Here is a 24,393-nt window from a genome sequence, read left to right as displayed (position 1 = left end):
GGACATGCACTGCCAGTCCAAGGAGGATAGTGTGAACATGCACCTCCGCAGTAATTACTGTGGTGGCTGTAAGTTGATCTAATATAGGTCAACTTACGTCTCTAGTTGAGACATACCCAGTAGCTGGTATGGTTTCCCCTGTTCCCCAGAGTGAATGATGCCAAATGCTCCCTCATTCTGGCTACACACACCTGCGTAAATATTAATGGGGAGAGTGGTCAGAAACCAGAGTAAAGAACATAACGAGGCTTTTCTATGCAAAGAATGGCCCCTGGAATTCTGTGGCAAGAGTAGTTAAAATGTCTCTTTATTAATATACAAACCTAGTAACCTGTAAACCAACAAGGATGGAAATTATTAACTGAAACACAGCATGATATAAATACAGCATACAAAGTAGGTAATAACATGGCATTGGCAGAGAACAGCAAGACCACCTTTTCTTGTGCACTTGGGATCAGCCATTTAGGTCTCCCAGAACTGGCTCCAATTATTAAAGGGGTTTCTGTGTCTGCATAAATATGTTCTCATTCTAAATGCTGTAAGAGAGGTGAGGCTGCTGCTCTCCACAAAGGCAGACAATATAGTACAATATCTTACAGTAACAACATTGAGATTTTCTACATCCCAAGAGTTCAAAGCAATTAAAAGCATAATTTGTACTCCTAGAAATGATCCATTTGTATCCATCTGCTGAAACACATTCTCTTTGGAAGGGGAGAGGTGGTTGTTTGTAATGGCTGAGGAATCATGTTAACATAGTTGATTGTGGCTCTCTCCTGCATCAGATGCATCCATTACACAACATTCATAAGCGTAAGGCACTAGAAAATAGTGAGACTATAAATGTTTTCACAGCTCCAATTCTTGTTCTGCTAGAGAAATGATGGCACATTTTAAAAAAACTTTAATTAAAAAATTCACCTAGCCCTATAAACTTGGTTCTTGGGGGGGGGGGGGGGAGCGCAGATGGTTATGAAGGGATCACATTCTGATGGACAAACAAATTTAAGGTGCCACTGAGAATGAAAATAAGAGTCACCCAAAGAAGGTATGCCTAATTCTGTGTGCAGTTCCGAGGGTGGCAGTCTCTGTTCAGGAAAGAGCTGTCATGTTTTGTGCTGTACAAGGTGCAACTCTGGAGTTAAGCAGGGAAAGCAGAAGTGTTTGCACTGTACAGCTCAGTTCCCCGGAAAAACAGTGCATCAGTAACAGTGTGGGCTGCCAAGTCCAAGCAGCTGTAACAGAATGTTATCCACAGCCTGGGGTAAGGATCAGGCAAAAAGGAAGCAGGCTGCTTACATAAATGATGATCCAGGCAATAACTAAACCCAAGAGACCCCATGAAGGGAGTTTTAAAACATTTCACTCAGACCGTTATTTGGGCCAATCCATTAGCAGATCTGACAGCAGACACCATGTTCTGGAGGGAGAGGTGCCAGCGAAACATCACTATCGAATGCTATGGAACTGTGAGAAAACTGCATGCCTGGGAGCTAGTCTATAGAGATTGATTCTCAGTGTCAGGAGTAAGTTTGCCTCCCTCACGTAGAGCTTGCATCATTACTCTCTCAGATGAGCACGTGACCAGACCTCTATTCAACTTTCTCTGTAGCCATAACAGCAGCCAAGATGGCCAGTTTTAGACCCCAGAGAGATGAATCTGTATCGACACATGACCCTAACGTAGTAGAATCACACTCAGTAAAAGGTGTAAATGCAACCATACCAGTGGAACAGAATCAGAGCTAGGTCCAGTCAAGGGTATCCAGCTGGCTCCCAATACACTTAAAAGATTTTGTAGCATAGAAGGGATCTTGACCATGTCCCTAAGAGGTGCAAGAGCCTGGACTTTCCCTTCTATGCTACAAAACAGAACTGTGCCATAAGCATGTGGGACAGCTCCTGGATAACCACTGTATTTGTAACAGAGGTGGGTATCAAACATACACTTGGCAAGAGCAGCTGTTTGTTGTCATTTGGTCAGGAAGCTGTTCATATACAACCATGTTTACCTTTCTCTCTGTAACCTTCATGGTCTCCCTTGATGCACATACCTTCGTAGGTGAATCATCTTAGACAGTAATTGTAATACCAGCAATATATAAATACTGCACGCTTTATATTGCAACTCCAATGCAAGCCTACACGTTAGTCATGTAATAAAGTGAAGAATTTAAATATACAGGAGTCAAGAAACCCAGAAGTTACCTGCATAAACAAAGAGACTGGACAAAAGAGCAACATGGTGAAGTTCACGTTGCTCTGAAAGCCATAACTCCTGAATGCCCTGGCTTGGTGTGTAAACACTAAAGCCTACAGTAATGCAACATTCAGATGGAGGATTTCATTTTGTTTTCTAAAAGCCAGAAAGCAATGGGGTCCTGCCATGAAGCACATTTTACGCCAGTGGAGGCTTTTTTCTTTAAACAAAGGACCTTAATGACAGTTTCACTGGTGTTTTTCTGTCCCCCTTAATTGCACAATTCCACTCTTGAAAAAGTGTTACCTACTGACATTTGTTCAGAAATGGAAACCATGCATCTGATAGGTGTTTCCCCACTGATTTAATTCCCACAGCACTTTTGTGCAAATTCCACCTCTGCAGCAAAGGAAGAGGAACAAATGCACTCTGGTAACTTCCAGTGCCTTCAGCATTTACTCAACAGCCCCTGCTGGCGTTAGTGCCTGCTCTGCAAATACAGTACCTGCAGTAACAAATCAAGCAGTATGCACTGCCTGTGCACAAACATCTAACATAAAGCATTAAGACATTTAGACTTGTTAAGTATTCCTTCCTCAAACTCAACATGGATTGTGCTCATTGAGGACTATGAGCATATCAAGTTTTGAATGTTCAATTGTTTGAGCAAGTTTATTCTTTTTCTTTAAGTGTAAAAAATAAGATTTAATTGATTTCCTTAACCCAAACAGCTGAATTAATTTGCCTTAAATAGCATTAGGTTTTCTCCCCTTACAAACCGAGAGAGAGAGAGAGAGTGCGAGACAGACATGCACGCGTGTGATGACTGAAGAGAGGTGAGTAGAACTGAAATTCCTTCCCAAACTTAACCAAAATGTTTGCCTCCATAGGCACTATGATAAAAATTACAAAAATAACCTGGGATGACTGAAATCTGAAAAATTATGAATATTTTTCTGTACCCACCAGGATATAAGCCTTTGTTTTAAAAATAAGTAAAACTCTTGCATTTGGAAGGAACTTTCCTTTTTTCACCCCTAGATATTGGTTTGTTTTTGTAGGACTTCTGAACATTTTTAAGGAACAAAACAAACGCACGTTTGGAAAATTTATGAATGACAAAAGGGTAGGTCCAATATTGGGCGTACAGATGTTGATGTTACCTCTTTAGAATTAGGCACTGCTTGCAAGAATTTGCCTTTTAATGAGACCGGTACTCCAAGCTCTGCATACACAAGCAGTTCCATCACAACCTCTGATTTGGCTTGACTCCTTCTAGGAAAAGGAGAGGCAATGGAGAGTAGTTTCTGGTGGAAAGTGAATGTCTGCATTCATCACTATTATTCAGTGGGCATCTAGCACCGTACATCTGCATGGAGCCTCACAGAAAACATACATAATCCCTTGACTGAGAGACCTCACCAACTATTAAGATGAACTCTGGAAATCACAACAGGTTGGGGAGGGAGGAATGGACAAGGGTGACATGTTGAGACTGAATCTTGGAAGATCAGAATTTTACATCTGAGAACAGAGTAGGGTAAATAAAAAACACATGGTGGGTGGAAAACCAGCTGAGATAGCTGGAGTGAAAGCAGGGATCTGAATGCAGAGGGATGCTGTGTGCCACTGACAAAGGGAAGTCACTGCAGACATGTAGGGTGTGGGCAGCATGAGAAGCCGCATGAAGGAAGGAGTGGGAGGAGACAAAGGGAGGATTAAACAAAGAGAGAGGGCAGAGGGCGGGGTGGGATGCAGGTGGGGGCAGAGTTGTGTAGCATCTTGAAGCTGAGGAGTTTGAACTTGATGCAGAAAGACCAATAAAGGGATTTGGGGTGGACTTGGTTGGAGTGTAGGAAAGGAAGCACTGTGGATAGACTGAAAAGGAGGAGGAGCTTACAGTAGTCACAGAGAACAAGGCATGAACCAGGATTTTGGCGGGGGGGACGAAGATGTGTGAAGGGAAAAGCAACTGGACTTGGTGAGAACTTGGATGAGAGAACAGCAGGAAACAGAGAAGTCAAAGATAGTAAAGGCTGTGAGCTGGGGTGGGTGGGAGGAGAGTGTGATGTGAAAAGGGGGGAAGGGAGACTGAAGAGGAGAGGTGAAGAACAGACTTAGCCATGTTAAGTTTGAGGAGATGGCTAGACATCCTGGAGGAGGTACTGGGCAGAGGTAGATTGAGAGTCATCAGTACAGAAGTGATGCAAGAGACCATGTATAGCCGATGAGATCAGCCAAGAGAAGAGTGATAGAGAAGAGAGAGAGGATAGGGGTCCTGGGGTGAAGAGGGTTCCCAAAGGGAATCCTGAAAGAGCAGCCAGCTCTGCAGAGCACCAAGGGACAGCCCCAGAAATCTAGGGATGGAAGTGTCTCCAGAAGTGTGATCCACAGGTGTATATGTTATTGGGGGCGTAGGGGGGAGAATGAGTCTGAAGAAGGGACCCTTATATTTTTCCAGTCTTGTGGTGTCAAGGAGGACTGAAAATGCCAACTTCATCAGACAGCATGAGAACTGTGTGTTACAACATTTCCGAAGCTCAGATTCCCATTGCTTTTTAATGAGGGGTTGTTTTCAGTCTTACTTTGCATCAAAGCCAAGATGGCAGCTTCCAACTTGTTATTTTTTTCTCCCTTACGCACTTTATTCTTTGTAATTAGATACAATAGGTAGAATCTTTACACTGCAGTTTCCCTTTCAGGGTATGAAAACATTATGGAAAAGGTAGAAGCTCCTTGCAAGATCCTAGTGCCTAGTACGGTATTTCACAATCCATCATGTGACTGTCCGCTGGCAAGCACTCAAGCTGCCAGAGTCAAATTATTCGTTAGCAGCACAAAGGGAAAAAAAGAATCTACCAAGGAAACGGCTAGACTTCAAAGAGCACAGGCACAGAGGCTAAGCCAAAGTCAGAGAAAGGACTGGTAACAGGTAAGGCCAGAGTAGGTGCGTCTGAACTGGGAGACAGCCAATTGCCAAACTGTCTCATTTCAAAATGGTACCATTGTAACACTTAACCATCCCAGCAGGAAGAGACAGACGTGGATGGAATTACACCATACCTGTGTGGCACCATTACAAAATCTTCACCCTCATATGTGGGTACTTCAGGGTTAAATAGACCTGGACAAAAAGGGCGCTATTAACTCTGCAAAAGTGAAAAGGGCAAAAGTCACCCATGCTACGCAGACAAGTTTATATTCCTAGGTATGGACCACTTTGGGATGGGGAAGCCATATAAAAAAAAATGCTCTTCTTCAGGGATTTCTTATTGCTGTGAGACTAATAGATAGTGGCTTTTTGTGTGCTCTTGACCAGCTGTGGTCATTAAAAGTTCCACAGTATAACACTCCTCCTAAGACAGTGAAGGGTGTCCTGGTCCAATTCAAACTCAGATAGTTATACTCAGTCTACCCAGAATTCTCCATTGTGGTATAAAATATTTTTCACTTTCCCTCCTAAACTGTTATGTAGCACTGACTGATGCATTCCACTGCAGAAGTGCCTTGGTGCTATACAGTAAGGGGAGGCTGAGAAGTTTTCCTTAACCTTGCCAGGTACTAAGTAATAACCTCTTTCTGTGGGTTATCAGCCAGTACTCTATATAACAAAGACACGGCAATGGGCCAGATAACGCAAGACAGGTCAGGACTGATCAGTACTTTGTAGGAGACCTCCAAGGAGAACCACATGTGCTGCGGAAAATTGTATTGGTGGATTTACTAGGTGGCATTCTTCTGACTCAGTACTGAACAAATGCCCCAGCATGGGGGATGTAAATGTTATGGAGTGGCTGTAAAATGAAGACCCTGTCCACTTTGTCATGAAAGACCTTATGGCACATTTAGTTAAAACTTGGGTGCTAGCCCTGGTACGCTGGCCAAATTCCAATTCAGGTGATAACACTGCTAGAGTAATTTTAGCTAAACAGTATTAACCAGGTACAATATTCCCTCCACAACCAAACTATTATGCCCAGTACTGCTTCTGTGTCCTGTCAAATGGCTGCGACATTCCACCCCAAAAGTGGCTGCATTTCAAGCCATGAGGGAAGTTACTCATGTGCATAAGAGCTTGAAAGTCACTTTGGGATCCTGAAGGAGGAGACATTATTATTATTCTTTTAGAATAGTATTAACTGCCATTTACAAAGGAAGCCATGCTCAGCACAGTGGGCCACTACAGGAAGAAAACAGCCATCCACAGCAAGTGCATCCATGTCCTACCACAATGCAGACTCCACCTCCTGCCTGCCAACAAAGACCCTGCCAAGAAGTGCTGTCATTTGAGTCCCCAGTTTCTTCTCCAGTCCATGCCATTCCCAGTGCTCCACTCCCAAAAGCTGTGAAAGCTGTACAGCTCTTTACCATTTGGGAAGCCTCCTCTGGCAACCAGTTCTTTACAATTAAAATGTGTCAGTCTCCCACCTCACCTGCTCTTACTACCCACAGCAGCAGCAGTCATAAAGCCAGCTTCCAGTGTATGGGAGGGAAGTTCTGGGACATTACCACTTCTACAATAGCAGGACAAAGACTTGATGGAAGCCAGGAAAGGAGAAAATCTTCAAAAGACAGGAATCCAAGCCAGGTCTTGAGTAGCGCTGTGCTCAAATGGAACGTTACTGATGCTCACCCAAAGACAGGAAAAGCAAGTGACGCAGCAAGGTAAAGTTCTGGCTCCTGGCTCAAAGACAAACAATTCAGCCAGCTCAGTGACCACAGACATCAATGTCAAATGGTGCTCCTTGCTAGACAGAAAGATGCTGGCTTCGGTGGAAGGGCTGCTGAGAACCACAGAGTGGGGGAACCAGAAGTGTGTGTGTGGGGGGGGGAGGCGGGGTGTTGTTACTGGAGATGTTTTAATGGATAATTTTAAAATAAGGGAAGAGAAAATGCACTACTGTGATCTAGCTGACAATGGGAGGAGGAAGAATTTAAGAGACAAATCCACAGGATACAATCTGGCATTCTTCATTCACTTGCTTTCCCATTCCACCGTAACTATTTGTCATCAGTGAAGAGCTGTCAGCTTCAGAGTGGGTGGATCCCCGCTCTGTAGTCTGGAGTGTCTGTGAGTTTCTGCATGACGACTGTGCAGAGAGATTTTCCTGAGGCAAGGCAATTCAAAGATCCTTACTCACTTTCTCTTCTAACCGCAGGACCCTGCATAGTGAATCAGCTACCTTCAACTGAGGTAGTATTGTGATGGGGAAGACAGAAATGCAACAGATCTGATGGGAAGGGCGGGAAACATGCATTGGGCCAGCAGGCATAGCTGAGAGACATTGCCACCCTTACCAGGAGCATAGTGTTTTGCTCTGCAGCACTCAGAGCACCATAGGTTCAAGGAACCAAACTTGGGACCTCAACTCTAATCTCCAAGTGGTCAGCAGCAAGTTGCTCCAAGGCTGCTGGCTGAAAATGAAAGACTCCATCCCTTCCTCTGCTCTAGTTTCCCAAACTAACACAATCCTCACATTCAACTCTAATGCTTGGTGTGTAAGCCAGACAAGTGTGTTTGCTCCAACACACAAAGCAAAACAAAGGAGAAAGAAGGAGAATCCACAGAGAATCCACTGTGCAGCTGAAACAAAAGCAGCCAAGAGTCCTTGTTGGAGATAGACATTTTCACTGAGAATAAAAATACAAAGTTCTGTCCCTTTGTAGGAGTGAAGTGCACATGTTGATCTTCACTTACTCAGAGAAAGTCATTCCCTTTCAGTGACCCAACACAGAAGAGGAAACTTATCAGCGCTATTTTGTCACTTACACAGCCTCACGATCAAGCCTCTTAAACTCACTCCCTGGAAAGGAAAAAGAGGAGGGCGGTGATGGCCTGGAACCCACCAAAACCTGCCTGTTTGCCACTGGTCGCACAATGTTGTTACGTCTTGTGTGGTGCCAGTGAGGTAGCTGATGGTTCTATTGCTCTGTGCATCAATGCACTGACCCCTCTGAACTGTGGACTGGAGGACCTCAGAGGAACTGGCTGGCAAGAAGGAACCTCCTAAGTTGGGCCTGTGTGCACCCTATGGTAGGTCTGGCCTCTCCACTGCAACCAGCAGGTGAGATTACACCAAAGGGTTTAGCCAGGGGACAGGAAAACAGAGCTACAGGCCAGCAAACACCTACTATTCTAGGCCGTAAGCAGCAGGGGGATGGGAGGGGTACAGTCCTCAAGACTTCACTTGCACCATCTCAACAGCCATTGGGGTACAGCCTAGGGTTTCTGAAGGTGCTTGCTCCCATATGGGCTGTCGGTCGTACACTCAACACCATGCTGCTGCCACAGGAGGAGTGAGGTGTGGGAATATGGCATGGGAAGGTGTAAGAGGGCGAGAGAGAGAGACTGAGTGAGGGGGTGGAAGGGTTTGAAAAATTAGTTCTATAATGTACAAAATGTCACACACCCAAAAGGTTTAAAAATGGAAAGAGCAGGGGGAAGAGGAAGTGGAACCGTATGGGTTGAAGAATGAGGGAGATTGTGGGGAAGGAGAGGAGGATGGTGACACAAACTCCAGTTATGGAGAAGGGGTGGGGCCAGGTGGTTCTACTTCCCATGGTAGCCACTCAATTCCATCTCATCCTTGCGGCGACGCTGTGTGAAGAGGGAGCTGAAGGGGTAGAGCTTGGCCTTAGCCTGGAAGCGCTGCCCAGCAATGTCAATCTCATACTCGCCCCGGTTAATGAAGTCGGGTGTCACCACCAACGCCTCCCTGGTTTCCTCATCAAAGTTCTGCACAAAGCCCAAGCAGACATGGCGATCCAGGGTGTAACTGTAAGCGCTGCTGGTGGTCTTGCCCACGTAATGGCCGTTGCGGTAAATGGGCTCCCCCCACCAGGGCCAGAGATGAAGGTCTGTGTCATGATCCTCCAGGATGAACATGGTGAAGCGCTTGCACACACCGTCCTGCTTCTGCTGCATCAGTGCATCCCGGCCAATGAAATCAGTCCCCTGGAGAGAGAAGGAAAGGCCAGCTGATGAAGGGCCCGTGATCTGTGCCCGACTCAGCTGCTGGATTTTACGCGACAGCTGCTTAGTGATACAACGTCAGCCTAGGACCATGCAGCATGGAAACGCTACCCACTGAAACTGGTCCCTTCCCAGCTGCAAAGAAACAGGAGCTGGCGAGTCACTCACGTGTTTTGCCTTCCCTCGTTTTCAGCTGCTGAACTGCATTAAACAGGCATAAAAAATACAAAAACATAGGAGGTGCAGTTAAATTCATTCCAGGTTTACCAGTACTACTGATTCCAGCAGTCTTCCCCATTTTATTATGTATAAATTGTTGGAACTGGTAATACCGCTAAAAGCAGAATGAACACCCACTGTATTTTCTTAGAATTACATTCAATGTAAACAATTACTGTAGTTCCCGCAAAGATGTGATCTGGTCACAGGTAGGCGAGGACAGAGTGCACACAGTCAGCACCAGGAAGGTATGCAATCTCTATTAACGTGTGGTCCAATGCTAATGTTATGGGAAAAAATGGAAGACTGCTGCCTTCCAGTTCTCTCCACCTTGAGGTGTTTTAGAATGGCTACTGCTGGCCCCTGTTTATTACTTTCTCTTTCAGTCCCTTGTTTTCCCTTAGCTGCAGCTTTTCATTTTTTGGGTGTGTTTTTAAAAGGGTGCGATTTTGTTATATTTTGTTTCTCTCCTCACTTTGTTGGAAACTATGAACAAAGCAATCATTCTCCACTTTCTGGATTAGCATGGATAATCCTTTTAGAGTTCGATAGTAGCAATTTACAGTTTGGCTATACTGTGAAATTAATTTGGATTAAGGTAGGGTGTGAATTTAAAGCAGAATAAACATTCCTGATTAACTCACTGTTTGGACGTTCTTATTCCAGAATAAGAGTGCCTTATTCAAAATTCTAAGAGGTAGTCAAGTTTTAGTGGAAGGGGTGCGGAAGTGGGAAGAGTTTGTTTGGTCGAGCACCATTGTGTGAACCGCTTCCACTTTCGGAGATAGGTCGTGCGTGTGAAGGGACTGCTTGATGTCATGACTCAGTGGCAGATGCGTCTACTGGTGGTACCAAGCAGGTCTTGCCCCTGCCTCTGGTGACATATCAAGTGTGATCCCAAGTATAAGGTGCCCATGGAGCCCAATATTGCCATTGAGCTGGAAAGGACATGGGTAGTGCCATCCATGGGTTTGCATACTGGGGGCAGGATCCTGGGGGTAGGACAAGGTAGTTTTTTTATGACACATATTGATTGGGGTCTGTGAATGGAAGATATGATAGGGTGAAAAGTCTCCCTGCAGCACAGATTACGCATCACTGGAGAAGTGGGAATTAGCAGGAGAAAGCTGTCTGGACTTGCGTGAATGTCCAGAGAGAAGCAGGTGTCAAGCAGGGGTGACTGCAGGATAGGTGACCCCTGCAGGTTCTTTGAGTGAGTAAATTGCAGTGCCGCAGCGCCTCTGTGTGGTGAGGGCTGTGTGAGAGGTATTTGCTGTGCAGGAGGGTTCATCTACACTGGTGTCCTGAGCCTTGTATCACTACCGGCAAGTTCGGAGGGTGACGGTACCGGTATAGCGAGAGCAGCCTGTGGAGGGTCAGGCAGGCTAATACGTGTTGGCAACGCATCTTTCGCAGTGCCAAACGGTGCCATATGAGAGGCTGGAAGCCTGAAGCCCCGGCACCAGGGTTTTGTGCTACCCTGTTTCCCCGAAAATAAGACAGTGTCTTATATTAATTTTTGCTCCCAAAGATGCGCTAGGTCTTATTTTCAGGGGATGTCTTATTTTTCAGAAATGAAAAATGCCTTATTATCGGTGGATGCCTTATTATCGGGGAGGTCTTATTATCGGGGGGATGCCTTATATTACAACGAGAGGCAAAACTGTAAGTAGGCCTTATTTTCGGAGGATGTCTTATTTTCGGGGAAACAGGGTAACGCCACAGCGCAGGCAGGTTTTACGCAGCGCTGGAGGAGCCCGGCGCATCAAAACTGCTGAGTCGGGGAAACGCCGGAGAGAGGTTGTAGACCTGCCCGGTGAACTTTTGGCTCTTGGTGCGTCCCTTACAGGGGAGAGAGACTGCTGCTTCTTGGAGGATTTTTTCTCCTTCTTTGGGGCGGGGGGGCAGCCGTGTGCAGAGGAGTCGGCGCCTGGGTCCGAGGCTGGTCCTAAGGACTTCTGCATAAGGAACAGTTTAAATCTCAGCTCCCTGTCCTTACGTGCCCTGGATTTAAGTTTACAACAGTGGGCACATTTTGGGGGATGTGGGATTCCCCCAAGCATTTTATACTTTGGGAGTGACCGTTGGAGATGGGAATGGCATCGCGGCAGGTGGAGCAGCGCTTAAAGCCTGTGGAGCCAGGCACATAGGAAGCGGCTGCAGCTGACAGGAAAAAAGAAAAGGGGTATGGTGCGGGGGGGAGGGGGGGTTGGTAGAGAAAGGAGATAGGGGAAGTTGTATCTAACTAACTGGAAAGCTAAACTAAGAAGGAAATTATTTTAAACAAGGTGAGAGAAAGTTCTCTGATGAGTCTGCTGAGCACCATCTCAGGCCGGGGACAGTAGAGAAGGAACTGGGGAGACTGGTCACGTATGCGTACTATTGAGGCACACTCGGCGCATGGGGCAGGCTCTGCACGTGCGCAACTGGTATGAATACAGCTGTCAAAATCTCTGAGCGAAGGCACGGGCGCACCAACAGCTGGAGTGGAGCACCCACAGGGACATCTCTCGAAGAAGGAGGTGCACTGCTTCTCTTCACTCTGGTTGTGGAGCATTATGTCACTCTCTGGGGATGCTAGCTGCCCTCCTGGTCACATGGTTTGAGTGGGGTACATACTACTGATATAGTGACAAAAGGGAGCCCAGAACGAAAAGACAAGTCAAACCTTACAACTCCAGATCAACTGGATCAAGTTCCTGGAGTCACTACTTTACCAAGAGGGTTCTCACCCCTGCAAACAGGACAAAACCAGGCATTCTGCTACCTCTCATGCAACTGAGACCCCAAGTTTTAGCATCCAGAGAGTGGTTGTAACAGATAAGGATCATCACCAGCACCCAAAATATCACTCCGATCTCAACCAACCCCTTGCCATAACAGCAATTTTTTTATGGATGATCCCTGTAAAAAACAGGGTTTGGTGCTCTTGGGCTTCCCTAGGCTGTTGAACTGACCTCAAATCTTGTTCCATGGGATGTGCTGGCACCATCAATGAAACTGGGCAGGGGGACTGGTAGGAGAAAGCGAAACAATAGGCTGAATCCTGCAAGCAGCTGAGTGCTCTCCACACCCATTGTCCCTATCCAGGTAAAAGGTTCACACTAGGCACAAAGCCATAAACACTAGTGCCAAACGGTTGCTGGGAGATAGGATTTGCAAACACGGCAGATGTGAGAAGAGTTGCATTTCTAATTCTTCACTCACAAGCAGTTGAGATTACTGCCCTAGAGGCTGGAGGGTACAGCATTCATGTGGTTTCTAGCATCTTTTCAAGATGCAACAGAATCAGTCATTAATACAGACAAAATATTTTCACACACAAGTTCTCCACTTCCCCATGAAAATATTTGTGTTGGAACCTATCCCGTTAGAGAGCACTCTCTTTTCAGGGCAGTACTGCTTTGCCTTCTTTGTTTCAATCCCATGTATCCTGCCTGTTCTCACGCAAACACTGCTGAGGGAGCTGGTTCAGCCTCAGACACAGTACCTTGTCCAGTTTCACCCGGAACTCACGTCCACATTCCAAGGGGGTGGTGAAAGTGTCCAGATCCTGACCCCAGAACGCAAAGAACTTTTCAATGCGTAAGCTGCGAAGTGCATAATAGCCAGCATTCCGGATCCCATACTTCTGTCCCACGCTCATCAACTCATTGTACACATGCAGAGCATACTGCAGGGAAGAATTAACACATCAGGATTACCAGCACACACAGCATCAGAGAAGATAAAGGGACAATCTTCCACAGCAAGAGGCAGACTTCAGTACCCTGTCTCCGGAGCAATGCTTCACAGGAAAGACTGCACAAGGTACCTGTCCAATTGTGTAATGCTGCACAAAGCAGGGAAACTCCTTCCTGTCCCTTTCAGAGATCAGCTCACACAGTAAAGACAGATTTGACTACCCTGTTTGAGTTAGTATTACTACAAATAAGGGGCATATAATTATGTACCCATCCTTTAAAAGCCAGCCACAGTATGGGACATTAATTCTATACATCAGTGACTTCCACAGCCTGACTACAAACTGTAGGAAGGAGTATTTCATTTATTTGTTCTTAAATTTGCCAGCTATTATTTCCATTGAATGGGTCATTCTTCCCATAATTGGCTTTGACTAATATTCGACTCCCATAATCTTGGGTTAATATGCTGTAGTTTCCCTACCCCCACCTCCTTCTGTCCCCCAGTTTCATAAAACCAGACCTTGCACTGAGTGCCCATGACTACACAACAGTATCTGATCTTTTACATGCACTACAAGAACTACAGCAGTGTGATTTGGACGCCAAGGGCAGAAAATAGTCCGGCCTGGTAAACCTACCTTTTATACACATGGCTAAGTACTGACTCTAGCAAGCAAACACGTTCGACTGAATGTAAGGCAGCATTAATTTCACTTCCAGAATCCAGAGGTTCTAGCAAAGGCACTTGTATACTTCAGATTACAAAATGCCATTCCCCATGCCACAAGGGTTAAAGTTAACTATACCCACCCAAGCAGGAAAGAAGCCTATTCATCTTTGTATGGTTAAGATGGAAGTGTTACTGAGTAAAGACTTAAGGACTGAACTGACTGGTTAAGGCTTATAAACCACTATACCTCTATAGGGATGTATAGCATGAATCCAGGTTCTCCTGTGTGTGTCATGCTCATCACACGGATCCCATTAGCATACCCCACGCTCATTTCCTGCAGAAAGGGGGAGTTAAAGAGAGAAAAGCAAAGTTCAGACTGGACCATGGAATCTAAGATCCAGAATGAGGACCCCCCCGCCAAACACACACTGCAAACCCCATGGGCTAAACCTTTTCTCCTTCCTCATCTTAGCTCACTTCAAAAGTGAAGTTTAATTCAAACAAGGAGATTTGATCAGTTCTTATTTTCTGAGGTTATGGTTTTCGGGGCATTTGCTACTTGCACTAACAGATATCTCACTAGGAGAGCCATAAACGCTAATGCCAAAGATGTTGCTGGGAGATAGGATCTGCAAATACACACATGGGAAGAGTTTCAGAGGGGTAGCCATGTTAGTCTGGAACTGTAAAAAGAGTCCTGTGGCACCTTATAGACTAACAGATGTATTGGAGCATAAGCTTTCATGGGTGAATTCACTCTTTGTTGCTTTTTATGGGAAGAGTTGCATTTCTAATCCTTCACTCACAAGCCATATGAGAAAGATGCCCACATTCATACCAATCATAAATACTGGCAGAGCTGTGGACATCCACCTCTTATTTTAAGAAGAGTTTCCTCAGAGGACAAAAGAGTGCATCCTGTGGTGGGAAGGAAGAGGCATAATTCATTTTGAGGTTATTAGGGGCCAGGTTCAGTGGAAAAACTGCTTTGTCCATGGATGCTCTCCAGTCAGCTGTATCAGAGAACAAACAATGGACTGTCTCTGTTAGAATGTAGTGTTACAGGCCATTACCCTCTGATCCCACTGAGGGTTACCAAAAGAAACTATACCATTTGCTGAAGAAACTCCCTGAAAAAGCACAGGAACAAATCTGCACAGACACACCCCTAGAACCCCGACCAGAGGTATTCTATCTGCTACCCAAGAGCCATAAACCTGGAAATCCTGGATGCCCCATCATCTCAGGCATTGGCACCCTGACAGCAGGATTGTCTGACTATGTAGACTCTCACCTCAGGCCCTACGCTACCAGCACTCCTAGCTATCTTCGAGACACCACCGACTTCCTGAGGAAACTACAATCCATCGGTGATCTTCCAGAAAACACCATCCTGGCCACTATGGATGTAGAAACCCTCTAAACCAACATTCCACACAAAGATGGACTACAAGCCATCAGGAACAGTATCCCCAATAATGTCATGGCAAACCTGGTGGCTGAACTTTGTGACTTTGTCCTCACCCACAACTATTTCAGATTTGGGGACAATTTATACCTTCAAGTCAGCGGCACTGCTATAGGTACCCGCATGGCCCCACAGTATGCCAACATTTTTATGGCTGACGTAGAACGCCGGTTCCTCAGCTCTCATCCCCTAACGCCCTGGAAAGATGCACAGAATCACCCGGCGGCGCCTCCTGCTGGTCTCTGTCAGGAATTAGCTCTCCAGCTGTCGGAGCGCCCTCTGCAGGCTGGTGATCCGCTTTACCGCTGGCCCCGTGTCCCTTCCAGGACCCCAGTGCCCCTTTCTCTGGGGTGCTGCCCCTCTGGCAGTAACCCCCAATCTCAGGGTCTCCCCTCCCAGGGGAACCCCTACCCCCACCTCGCCTCAGTCTTGGCTACTGCCAGTCACCACTTAGCCCCCGTTCACTGGGGCAGACTGAAGTGTATCAGCCACTCATCACAGGCAAGGGGGATCTGGACCTACTGCCTCTGCCTTGCCTACCCACGGGCTGCCTCCTGCAACCCAAGTGCACCGTTGGCCTTACCCTAGGACTGCAGCCTGGGGCTTTCCGAGGCAAGAGCTCCCTGGCTCCCTTGGCCTTTCCTCAGCCCTGCTCCACTCTAGGCACTTGGTTAAACTCCCTGCAGCCAGGCCCTTCTCTCTCTGAACGCAGACAGAGACTGTTTGGGCTCCTGGCTCCCAGCCTTTTTATACAGGCCAGCTGTGGCCTGATTGGGGTGTGGCCCAGCTGCAGCCGCTTCCCAAATCAGCCCAGCTTTTATCACTGCAGCCCTCTTTCAGGGCTGATTTCAAGCCCTTCAGGGCAGGATCGGGTGTCCACCCCGCTACACGCCCCTACTCTACTTGCGCTACAATGATGACATCTTCATCATCTGGACCCATGGAAAAGAAGCCCTTGAGGAATTCCACCATGATTTCAACAATTTCCATCCCACCATCAACCTCAGCCTGGATCAGTCCACACAAGAGATCCACTTCCTGGACACTACCGTGCTAATAAGCGATGGTCAAATAAACACCACCCTATACCAGAAACCTACTGACTGCGATACTTACCTACATGCCTCCAGCTTTCATCCAGACCACATCACACGATCCATTGTCTACAGCCAAACTCTAAGATACAACCGCATTTGCTCCAATCCCTCAGACTGAGACAAACACCCTACTAGATCTCTATCAAGCATTCTTAAAACTACAATACCCACCTGCTGAAGTGAAGAAACAGACTGACAGAGCCAGACGAGTACCCAGAAGTCACCTACTCCAGGACAGGCCCAACAAAGAAAGTAACAGAACGCCACAGCCCCCAACTAAAACCTTTCCAGCGCATCATCAAGGAGCTACAACCTATCCTGAAGGACGATCCCTCACTCACACAGATCTTGAGAGACAGGCCAATCCTCACTTACAGACAGCCCCCCAACCTGAAGCAAATACTCACCAGCAACCACACACCCACATAAACACTAACCCAGGAACCTATCCTTGCAACAAAGCCCGATGCCAACTCTGTCCACATATCTATTCAAGGGACACCATCATAGGACCTATCCACATCAGCCACACCATCAGAAGCTCGTTCACCTGCACATCTACCAATGTGATCTATGCCATCACGTGCCAGCAATGCCCCTCTGCCATGTACATTGGCCAAACTGGACAGTCTCTACTCAAAAGAATAAATGGACACAAATCAGACGTCAAGAATTATAACATTCAAAAACCAGTCGGAGAACACTTCAACCTCCCTGGTCACTCAATTACAGACCTCAAAGTTGCAACTCTCCAACAAAAAAACTTCAAAAACAGACTCCAACGAGAAACTGCAGAATTGGAATTAATTTGCAAACTGGACACCACTAAATTAGGCTTGAATAAAGACTGGGAGTGGATGGGTCATTACACAAAGTAAAAGCTATTTCCCCATGCTAATTTTTTCCCTACTGTTACTCACACTTTCTTGTCAACTGTTGGAAATGAGCCATCCTGATTATCACTACAAAAGTTTTTTTTCTCCTGCTGATAATAGCCCACCTTAATTGGTATGGCAACACCCATTTTTTCATGTTCTCAGTGTATATCTATCTTCCTACTATATTTTCCAGTGCATGCATCCGATGAAGTGGGCTGTAGCCCACGAAAGCTTATGCTCAAATAAATTTGTTAGTCTCTAAGGTGCCACAAGTACTCCTCATTCTTTTTGCTGATACAGACTAACACGGCTACCACTCTGAAACTGAGATATCAGTTAGAACTACAGCTACACAGAATAAAGTCCATTTCAAAGAAGTTCTGCTGTATATTCAGTAAGTAGATTTTAAAGGGAGATAATAAAAATATCCACAATGATTTGTGCTAAGTACCTAGTTCAGTTATCTCAGTAATTCTAAGTATTTGTACTCTCATCTGTAAATGCAAGTCACTCACCTTGCAAAAGAGAGAGGGGAAGTGTTCTGGAGTCATCGGGACATAGGATAATTCTGACAGCACGTCCACTGCACGAGGGCCAATCAGATTGAGAGCTAGATAGAGAAAGGAAAAGGTTTTCTACTACTGAGCAATCAGATGGATGAAGGGGAAGGTTCCATCTGTCCGCATGCTTACCTTACTTTTTTCCAGTCTCTGATTTCTGTATCAATTGTTGCTATGGGCAACAATCACAAGATTCATAGAGATTCACAGAAACTAGAAATGGAAAAAGATCTTCCAGGGGTCAGCTAGCTGCTGTCTTGGGAGCCTGTGAGGAAGTGGAAGTGACGTCCAAGCTTATGTATATTGGAAGGAATAGTTTGAACTACTCAGACACATTACTGGGTTCTATGTAACCATTCAGGAAAAAGACCTGAGCGTCATGGTGGACAGATAATACAACTGATTAGTGTGCAGTGATAGTAAAAAAAAAAAAGGCATGCAGAATGTCAGGGCAATTTCACCTCTGCCTCCAGGCATGTCTTACCGGTATACTTCCAGGTCACATCCTCCAAGAGCAAATTACTGTCATTAGGCATATGCTTTTTGAGCCAGGCCCAGCAGTGGACTTGCTGGTCAGTAGGAGAAATCATGAAGAAACTAGAATAGAAAATTAAAAGCAGGACAGTGACTGGATGGCCACAAGGTGAACCTATTTTGTTCTGTCTCTGAGATGCAACACCAAAACTCACTTCTCTGAACTCTGGAGCCAGGCAGTAATCCCCTGAGCAAACAAGAACAGAGGCAAATTGCTTTGCTAAAACCATGTATAAAGTCACTCTCACAATGGGAAATCCCAGCGTTGAAGTGTTAAGAGTGCTGGTGATTTATTTAGGGAATAGAGGCACAAGAACCGGACTAGAGACAGTGCCAATTGTTAAAGAACATGGGGGATCTCAAATGTCATGACCACAGTGCAAAGAATTAACTATTCACACCTCTTTGCAGCCACCAAGATTCTAGCTACTCCAATAACCAATAAGTGGTTCTACTCCCTGTGTAATTTCCTGTTTCAAGAGAAATGAGTGAAAAGCTGCCTGTTGGTACACCTTGGGGGGTTACTGGTATCAGTTTCCAAGGAAACAGAACTCAATTTGATACAGTAAAATGAATGTTATTTATATTCATATCTCTGAAGACCTAATACACCTTTATTTGGGTTAATGTCTTTCATACAAAGTGAATCCCAAAGTGCTTTACTGAGTTAGATAAAACAGCTGAAGAAATGAATAATAGGAAGGAAAACTACGAGGGTCACACAAATGCTTTCACCTGGTCTATGAAAACACATGGAGAACTGATGCAATGATGAGATAAAAAGAAATTGTTCCAGATAGCAAGAGCTGCAAAGGAGAAGGTTCTCAAGCAAACAATAAGGAGATTATGCAGTGGGACAGTTTTAAAATTGAGGGAAGCTTTGGACTAGATCCTGAAATGAATGAGAAATCAGTGGAGCTCACCAAGCACTGGGCCATGTGTTCATGCTACACTGAACATCTATGGGGTGAGGGCAGGCAACAGAAGTTTGCACAGGCTACAGTCTGGAGAGCTGATGATTGGGGAAGTCGTACTACAACATATGTGGAGTTAAATAATCAAGGAGAGAGGAGGTGAGGGTTCAGCGCAGTTGTTCTGGCAGGGCTGCCTAGAATCCAGCGTGTGTGCATTCTGTCTTGTATTTTAAATAATTAGGAAAACATTAATAACAATGTCAAAGGATCGCTGAACAGAATTTACCTTCCCTTTGAGAAGCTTAATATTTCAGACTCTAACCAGACTGGTCACGTCCTTTTAAAAACATAAGCTTATTACTGCACCAACAGAGAAAAGACAATTTTCCCCCACGTTGCCTTGTTACAAACAGTCATTCTACTGGGTTAGGAAATTAGGACTCTGTGGGGGTGGACTACACTGCAGCAAAGGACTATTAAAAGGGAAAGAAAATGAAGACGCTGACTTATCTACAATAAGAGGTACTACGGAAACTGAGATTAACGCCAAGAACACAGAAGATAAGGATGCTGCTGTGCAGACTTACCTGCGCTTGTTTAATCGTGCAATGCTGCAGTCATTCTCATACCCTCCTTCTTCATTGAGCATGCCTGTGTGCACAATGTGCCCAACTGGCACATCCAGGTCATTCGAGAAGAGATACTGCAGAACCTCCAGTGCCTGCTCCCCTGTGGACTGCAGGGATTGAGATGGAAAGAGAGGATCAGGCCAGTTGGCTGAGCAACGAGCTGCAGGGCAATGCAAATTCATGGAGGCTGTTTTATATAGCACCCCTGATTCATCCCACCAAAAGCCTCTCAATTCATAACAGTAATTACACAGATGGCCAAGGCTTTTCACATAACATAAGAGTATCCAAGAATTTTCAGAAAGCTAAGTCTGTTAATTCTAATTAATCATGTCACAAATACTCTAAATTAAGTCACAAAGGGTAGTACAAATAAATACTAATCATACAATCAGAATGTTACAGGCCTGTGGTAAAAGCAGAAATTGATCATACAGTTCTTCCTCCTATATCTATCCTCAATGGGGCATACAGCATTTTAAAAAAGCAGCAAACAGCCCACAAGAAACAGCATTTGCCAGTCTGTCCCTTTGTCACCCCATAGGTACTTACGCTTATTTCAAACTTGGTAAAAGATGACATGTCAATTACACACACAGCCTCCTTACAGCACTTGACCTCTGACCCCACAATGTCAAACCAATCTGGTTTGTAGAAGGTCTTGCTCTGATCCAATGCCAATAGATCTATGGAAGGCAAGAATCGAGAGAACAATTCATAAGCTGACTGCAATGATGCACATTAAATCAACAGGAATGCTCTATGCAGAGGAGAATATGATCTCACCTTTCCCTGGTGGGACAAAGTACTTGGGTCTCTCGAATCCATGCTTCTCCATCCATCTGGCTCCCTGGGCATCCAGGCGATCATAGAGAGGGGAAGTACGCAACTGCCTCCCAGTCTGGAAATCCCAACGGGGAACCTTCAGATCATAGATCAGGGCTGTAATGGTCAAGGGTGGCCAAATATCAGCTAAGTTGCTGACACTTCAGCCCAGCTTCCTTATAAAGACTGCCCTTCCTCACAAGTATTCCTTTCTAACAGATTGTATCCATTCTGCCGTACTTCTAGAGAGTATATAATCTAGCAAAATCATAGCTGAAGAAAGAATTCTGGTATTTAGCTGTTTTGCTGCTGCTTACGGTACCAAATTTAACTTTTCAAAGCTGTCCCGTTATAGCTAGTATGCCACTTCTGAAGTGCTGTCATTCAAATGTCAGCTCTTCAAAGGAAACTGGTGAGTTTGATGCAGTACAGAAGCTGAGATGAGGAGCAGCAGGAAAAGGGTTCATAAAATTGCTGAGTGCGAGACTAACTTTATTTCTAGGTTGTTTGCTGGTTATAAGAGAACACTATAGTTCTAGATTATGGAGCAGCCTTACTCCATTTATACCAATGGGTGGCTGGATTATATATATCTGGAGCCATATCTAGCCTTCTCTCACCAGCGTGCCCCCAAATCCTATGCCATAGCAGCTGGGTGCATGTGTCATAGATTTTAAACAGAAGGAGCCACTGTGATCATCTAGATCTCTTGCATAACACAGGCCATAGAACCTCTCCCAGTAATTTCTGTATCAAGCCCATAACTTCTAAGTGAGCTACAGCATATCTTTTAGAAAGACATCCAGTCTAGATTTAAAGATTGCAAGTGATGGAGAATCCACCACATCTCCGTGTAAGTTGTCCCAATGACTATCCTCACTGCCAAAAGTTTGCATCTTGTTTCTAGTCTGTTTGTCTAGCTTCAGCTTCCAACCATGGCCTTGTCCTGCTTAATTAAAGAGCACTCTGTCAGAATTGTCTTTCCCATTTAGGCCCTTACAGACGGTGATCAAGTCACCTCTTAACCAACTTTTGGATAAACTAAATAGGTTGAGCTTCTTAAATCTCTTGCCATAATCTCATAAGTCTCTTTCCAGACCTCAAAGCATTCTTGTTGCTCTATTCTGAACCCTTTCCAATTTTTTAACGTCCTTCTTGAAGTGTGGGCATCAGAACTGGACTACGTATTCCAGGAATGGCCTCACTAATGCTGTAAACAGAGGTAATACAACCTCCCTACTCCTATTTGATATTCCCTGCTTATAAATACAAGGTTTCAGAGTAGCATTATACATTGGGCATCTGAGTGCTAAAGACAAGCACACTACTGTGAGCTGTTTTCAGGTAAACTTGCAGCTTTGGGACAAGTGATTCAGACCCTGGATCTGTGTCTGGAGCCAAACAGGAGTGTCTGGCTCAGCAAGACAGGGTGCTGGAGTTCTGAGCTGGCAGGGAAAACAGGAGCAGGGGTAGTCTTTGCACATCGGGTGGCAGCTCCCAAGGGGGTTTCTGTGATCCAACCCATCACAAGATTACATTCACCCTCTTCGCTACAGCATCACACTGGGAGCTCATGTTCAATTGGTTATCTACCATTACCTCTACATCTTTTTCAGAGTCAGGACATTGTCACTCATCTTGTAAATGTGTTTATTCCTAGAAGTATGACCTTGTATTTGGCTGCATTAAAATGCACCATGTTCAGATGAGCTGAATATACCAAGCAATCCTCATCAGTCTGTATAAATGACCCCATCATTATTTACCACTCCACCAATTTTTGTGTCATTGCAATTTTTACCAGTGATGATACACAAAATCAATGTCATGTGGGACTAAATTAAATACCTTACAGAAGTCTCCATATTTTATGTCAACTCAGTTAACTTTATTAATCCAATTTGTAATCTCATCAAAACAGGATATCAAGTTAGTTTGACAAGATCTATTTTCCATAGAACCATGCTGACTGGCATTCATTATGCTACCATCCTTTAATCTTTTACTGATTGCATCCCATATCAGCTTTTCCATGATTTTAACTGGGAATGATGTCAGGATGTCCAGCCTATAGTTACCCAAGTCATCTCATTTACCCTTATTTTAAAATTCTGGTACAACATTAGCTTTATTCCACTTCTCTGGGACTTACCCAGTGTCCCAAGATTTGTTAAAAATTAATATTAATAGTTCAGAGAGCTGCTCAGCCAATTCTTTACTACTCCTGGGTGTAAGTTATCCAGTCCTGCTGATTTAAATATGTTAAACTATAGTAGCTGCTATTTGACATCTTCCCTAGTTACTGATGGAACAGAAGGTATTTCCTTATCATGGTAAGATACGAATACAACATCCTGCTTCTTTCCAAACACAGAGCAGAAATATTTAATTTAATTCAATATTTAATTGAATACATCTGTCCTCTCTGCATCATGACTGGCATTTTTACCACTCTTATATGGTATTGGACCAGTGTCCTGAGGGAAGTGGGTGGGAAGAGAAGAGAGGGATATTTCTATTAGAATACAAAATGTGACAAGACCAGGGACTGAACATGGTGTTAATTTACCCAGAATAGCTACAGTAACTCAGTGGTGTTTCTCAGGATGTACACGGATGTGAGTGAGTGCCAAATTTGGAATCTGCTGTGATTCTACAGGAGAAAGAAAGGTATTCTAAACATGGGGGAAAGTTTTTTGGACATAAGTGATCTAAGAGTTTTACCCTGCAATTCTTTTGCTCTGATCTTAACATACATATTTTTAGCTTAGGCCTTCTGGTTCCTATAGGCTATATCTACACTACAGGGGGGGGGTCGATTTAAGATATGCAAATTCAGCTACGCATATAGCGTAGCTGAATTCGACGTATCGCAGCCGACTTACCCCGCTGTAGGGATGGCGGCAAAATCGACCTCTGCGGCTTCCCGTCGACAGCGCTTACTCCCACCTCCGCTGGTGGAGTAAGAGCGTCGATTCGGGGATCGATTGTCGCGTCCCATCGGGACGCGATAAATCGATCCCCGAGAGGTCTCAGCCTTAGATACTCTTTTGATTGTCACTTCTGTTCCATCCTTACCTTCACCTTTAAAAACAGTGAGGCAGGACTCTTCCCATCTAAAGCCACTCTTCATTGAAGCTCAGTTTTGTTTCACTCAGGATTATCCAGTGATAGGAAGAAACACATAATTATGGGCCTCACCCTACAAGGCACTTAATATATAAGATTATGGGCCTCAACTGATTAGAAACTGTGGCATGAGGGTAAATACAGACAGCAGCAGCATGCTGAACCATTTTGCCCTTGACAGTGGAGCATGTCTATAAAACCTTCGCAACTGATAAAAGATCATTAGACTCAATATTCCTAAATTGGGACATTTGCATTTTCACATTATACTGACACATAAAATATCAGGATGCTTGGGACAACACAATGCTTTTAGGTGGAAACTTTCATAGACTCAGGCTTTATAGCCAGAAGGGACCATCAGGATCATCTAGTCTAACCTCCTGTACATCGCAGGCTACAGATCTTCTCCCACCCATTCCTGTAATAGACCCATAAATTCTAAATCTTGATTTAAAGTTACAGATAATCCACCATTCTGCACTGCCTTTATTCTATTTGAGTTCTAGCCAGTGATGCACGGGACTCCCATGCAGAAGATATGTTAACCAGGATAAAAAACACATGGTCCAAAGGATGTTGGGTGAGCAGACAAGTACAAAGGT

General features: G+C 44.9%; 1 protein-coding gene across 18 annotated transcripts in view; it reads right to left on the bottom strand.

Moving 5' to 3' along the window:
- Nucleotides 1-286: 286 nt before the first annotated feature.
- The window catches only part of PDPR (pyruvate dehydrogenase phosphatase regulatory subunit), a 99,732-nt gene continuing 75,625 nt past the window's right edge, over nucleotides 287-24,393 (bottom strand). For 14 of the 18 annotated variants that reach the window (XM_042856482.2, XM_065567455.1, XM_005279469.4 and 11 more), the window contains 8 exons: nucleotides 20,621-20,776; nucleotides 20,387-20,520; nucleotides 19,793-19,941; nucleotides 18,242-18,354; nucleotides 17,713-17,807; nucleotides 13,999-14,088; nucleotides 12,886-13,068; nucleotides 287-9,158 (listed from right to left, as the gene is read on the bottom strand). In XM_042856482.2, the coding sequence (XP_042712416.1) occupies nucleotides 8,754-9,158; nucleotides 12,886-13,068; nucleotides 13,999-14,088; nucleotides 17,713-17,807; nucleotides 18,242-18,354; nucleotides 19,793-19,941; nucleotides 20,387-20,520; nucleotides 20,621-20,776 (1,325 nt within the window). In that variant the 3' untranslated portion in view covers nucleotides 287-8,753. Of the gene's footprint in view, nucleotides 10,876-11,113; nucleotides 13,069-13,998; nucleotides 14,089-17,712; nucleotides 17,808-18,241; nucleotides 18,355-19,792; nucleotides 19,942-20,386; nucleotides 20,521-20,620; nucleotides 20,777-24,393 lie in introns of all 18 variants that reach the window. The other 4 variants (XM_065567456.1, XR_010592643.1, XR_010592642.1 and 1 more) reach the window with 4 other exon arrangements.

This window comes from Chrysemys picta, chromosome 14 (assembly GCF_011386835.1).
Source record: "Chrysemys picta bellii isolate R12L10 chromosome 14, ASM1138683v2, whole genome shotgun sequence".
NCBI lineage: Eukaryota > Metazoa > Chordata > Testudines > Emydidae > Chrysemys > Chrysemys picta.
Note: the sequence above shows the minus strand (reverse complement) of the source record. Positions and strands in the feature narration are given on the sequence as shown.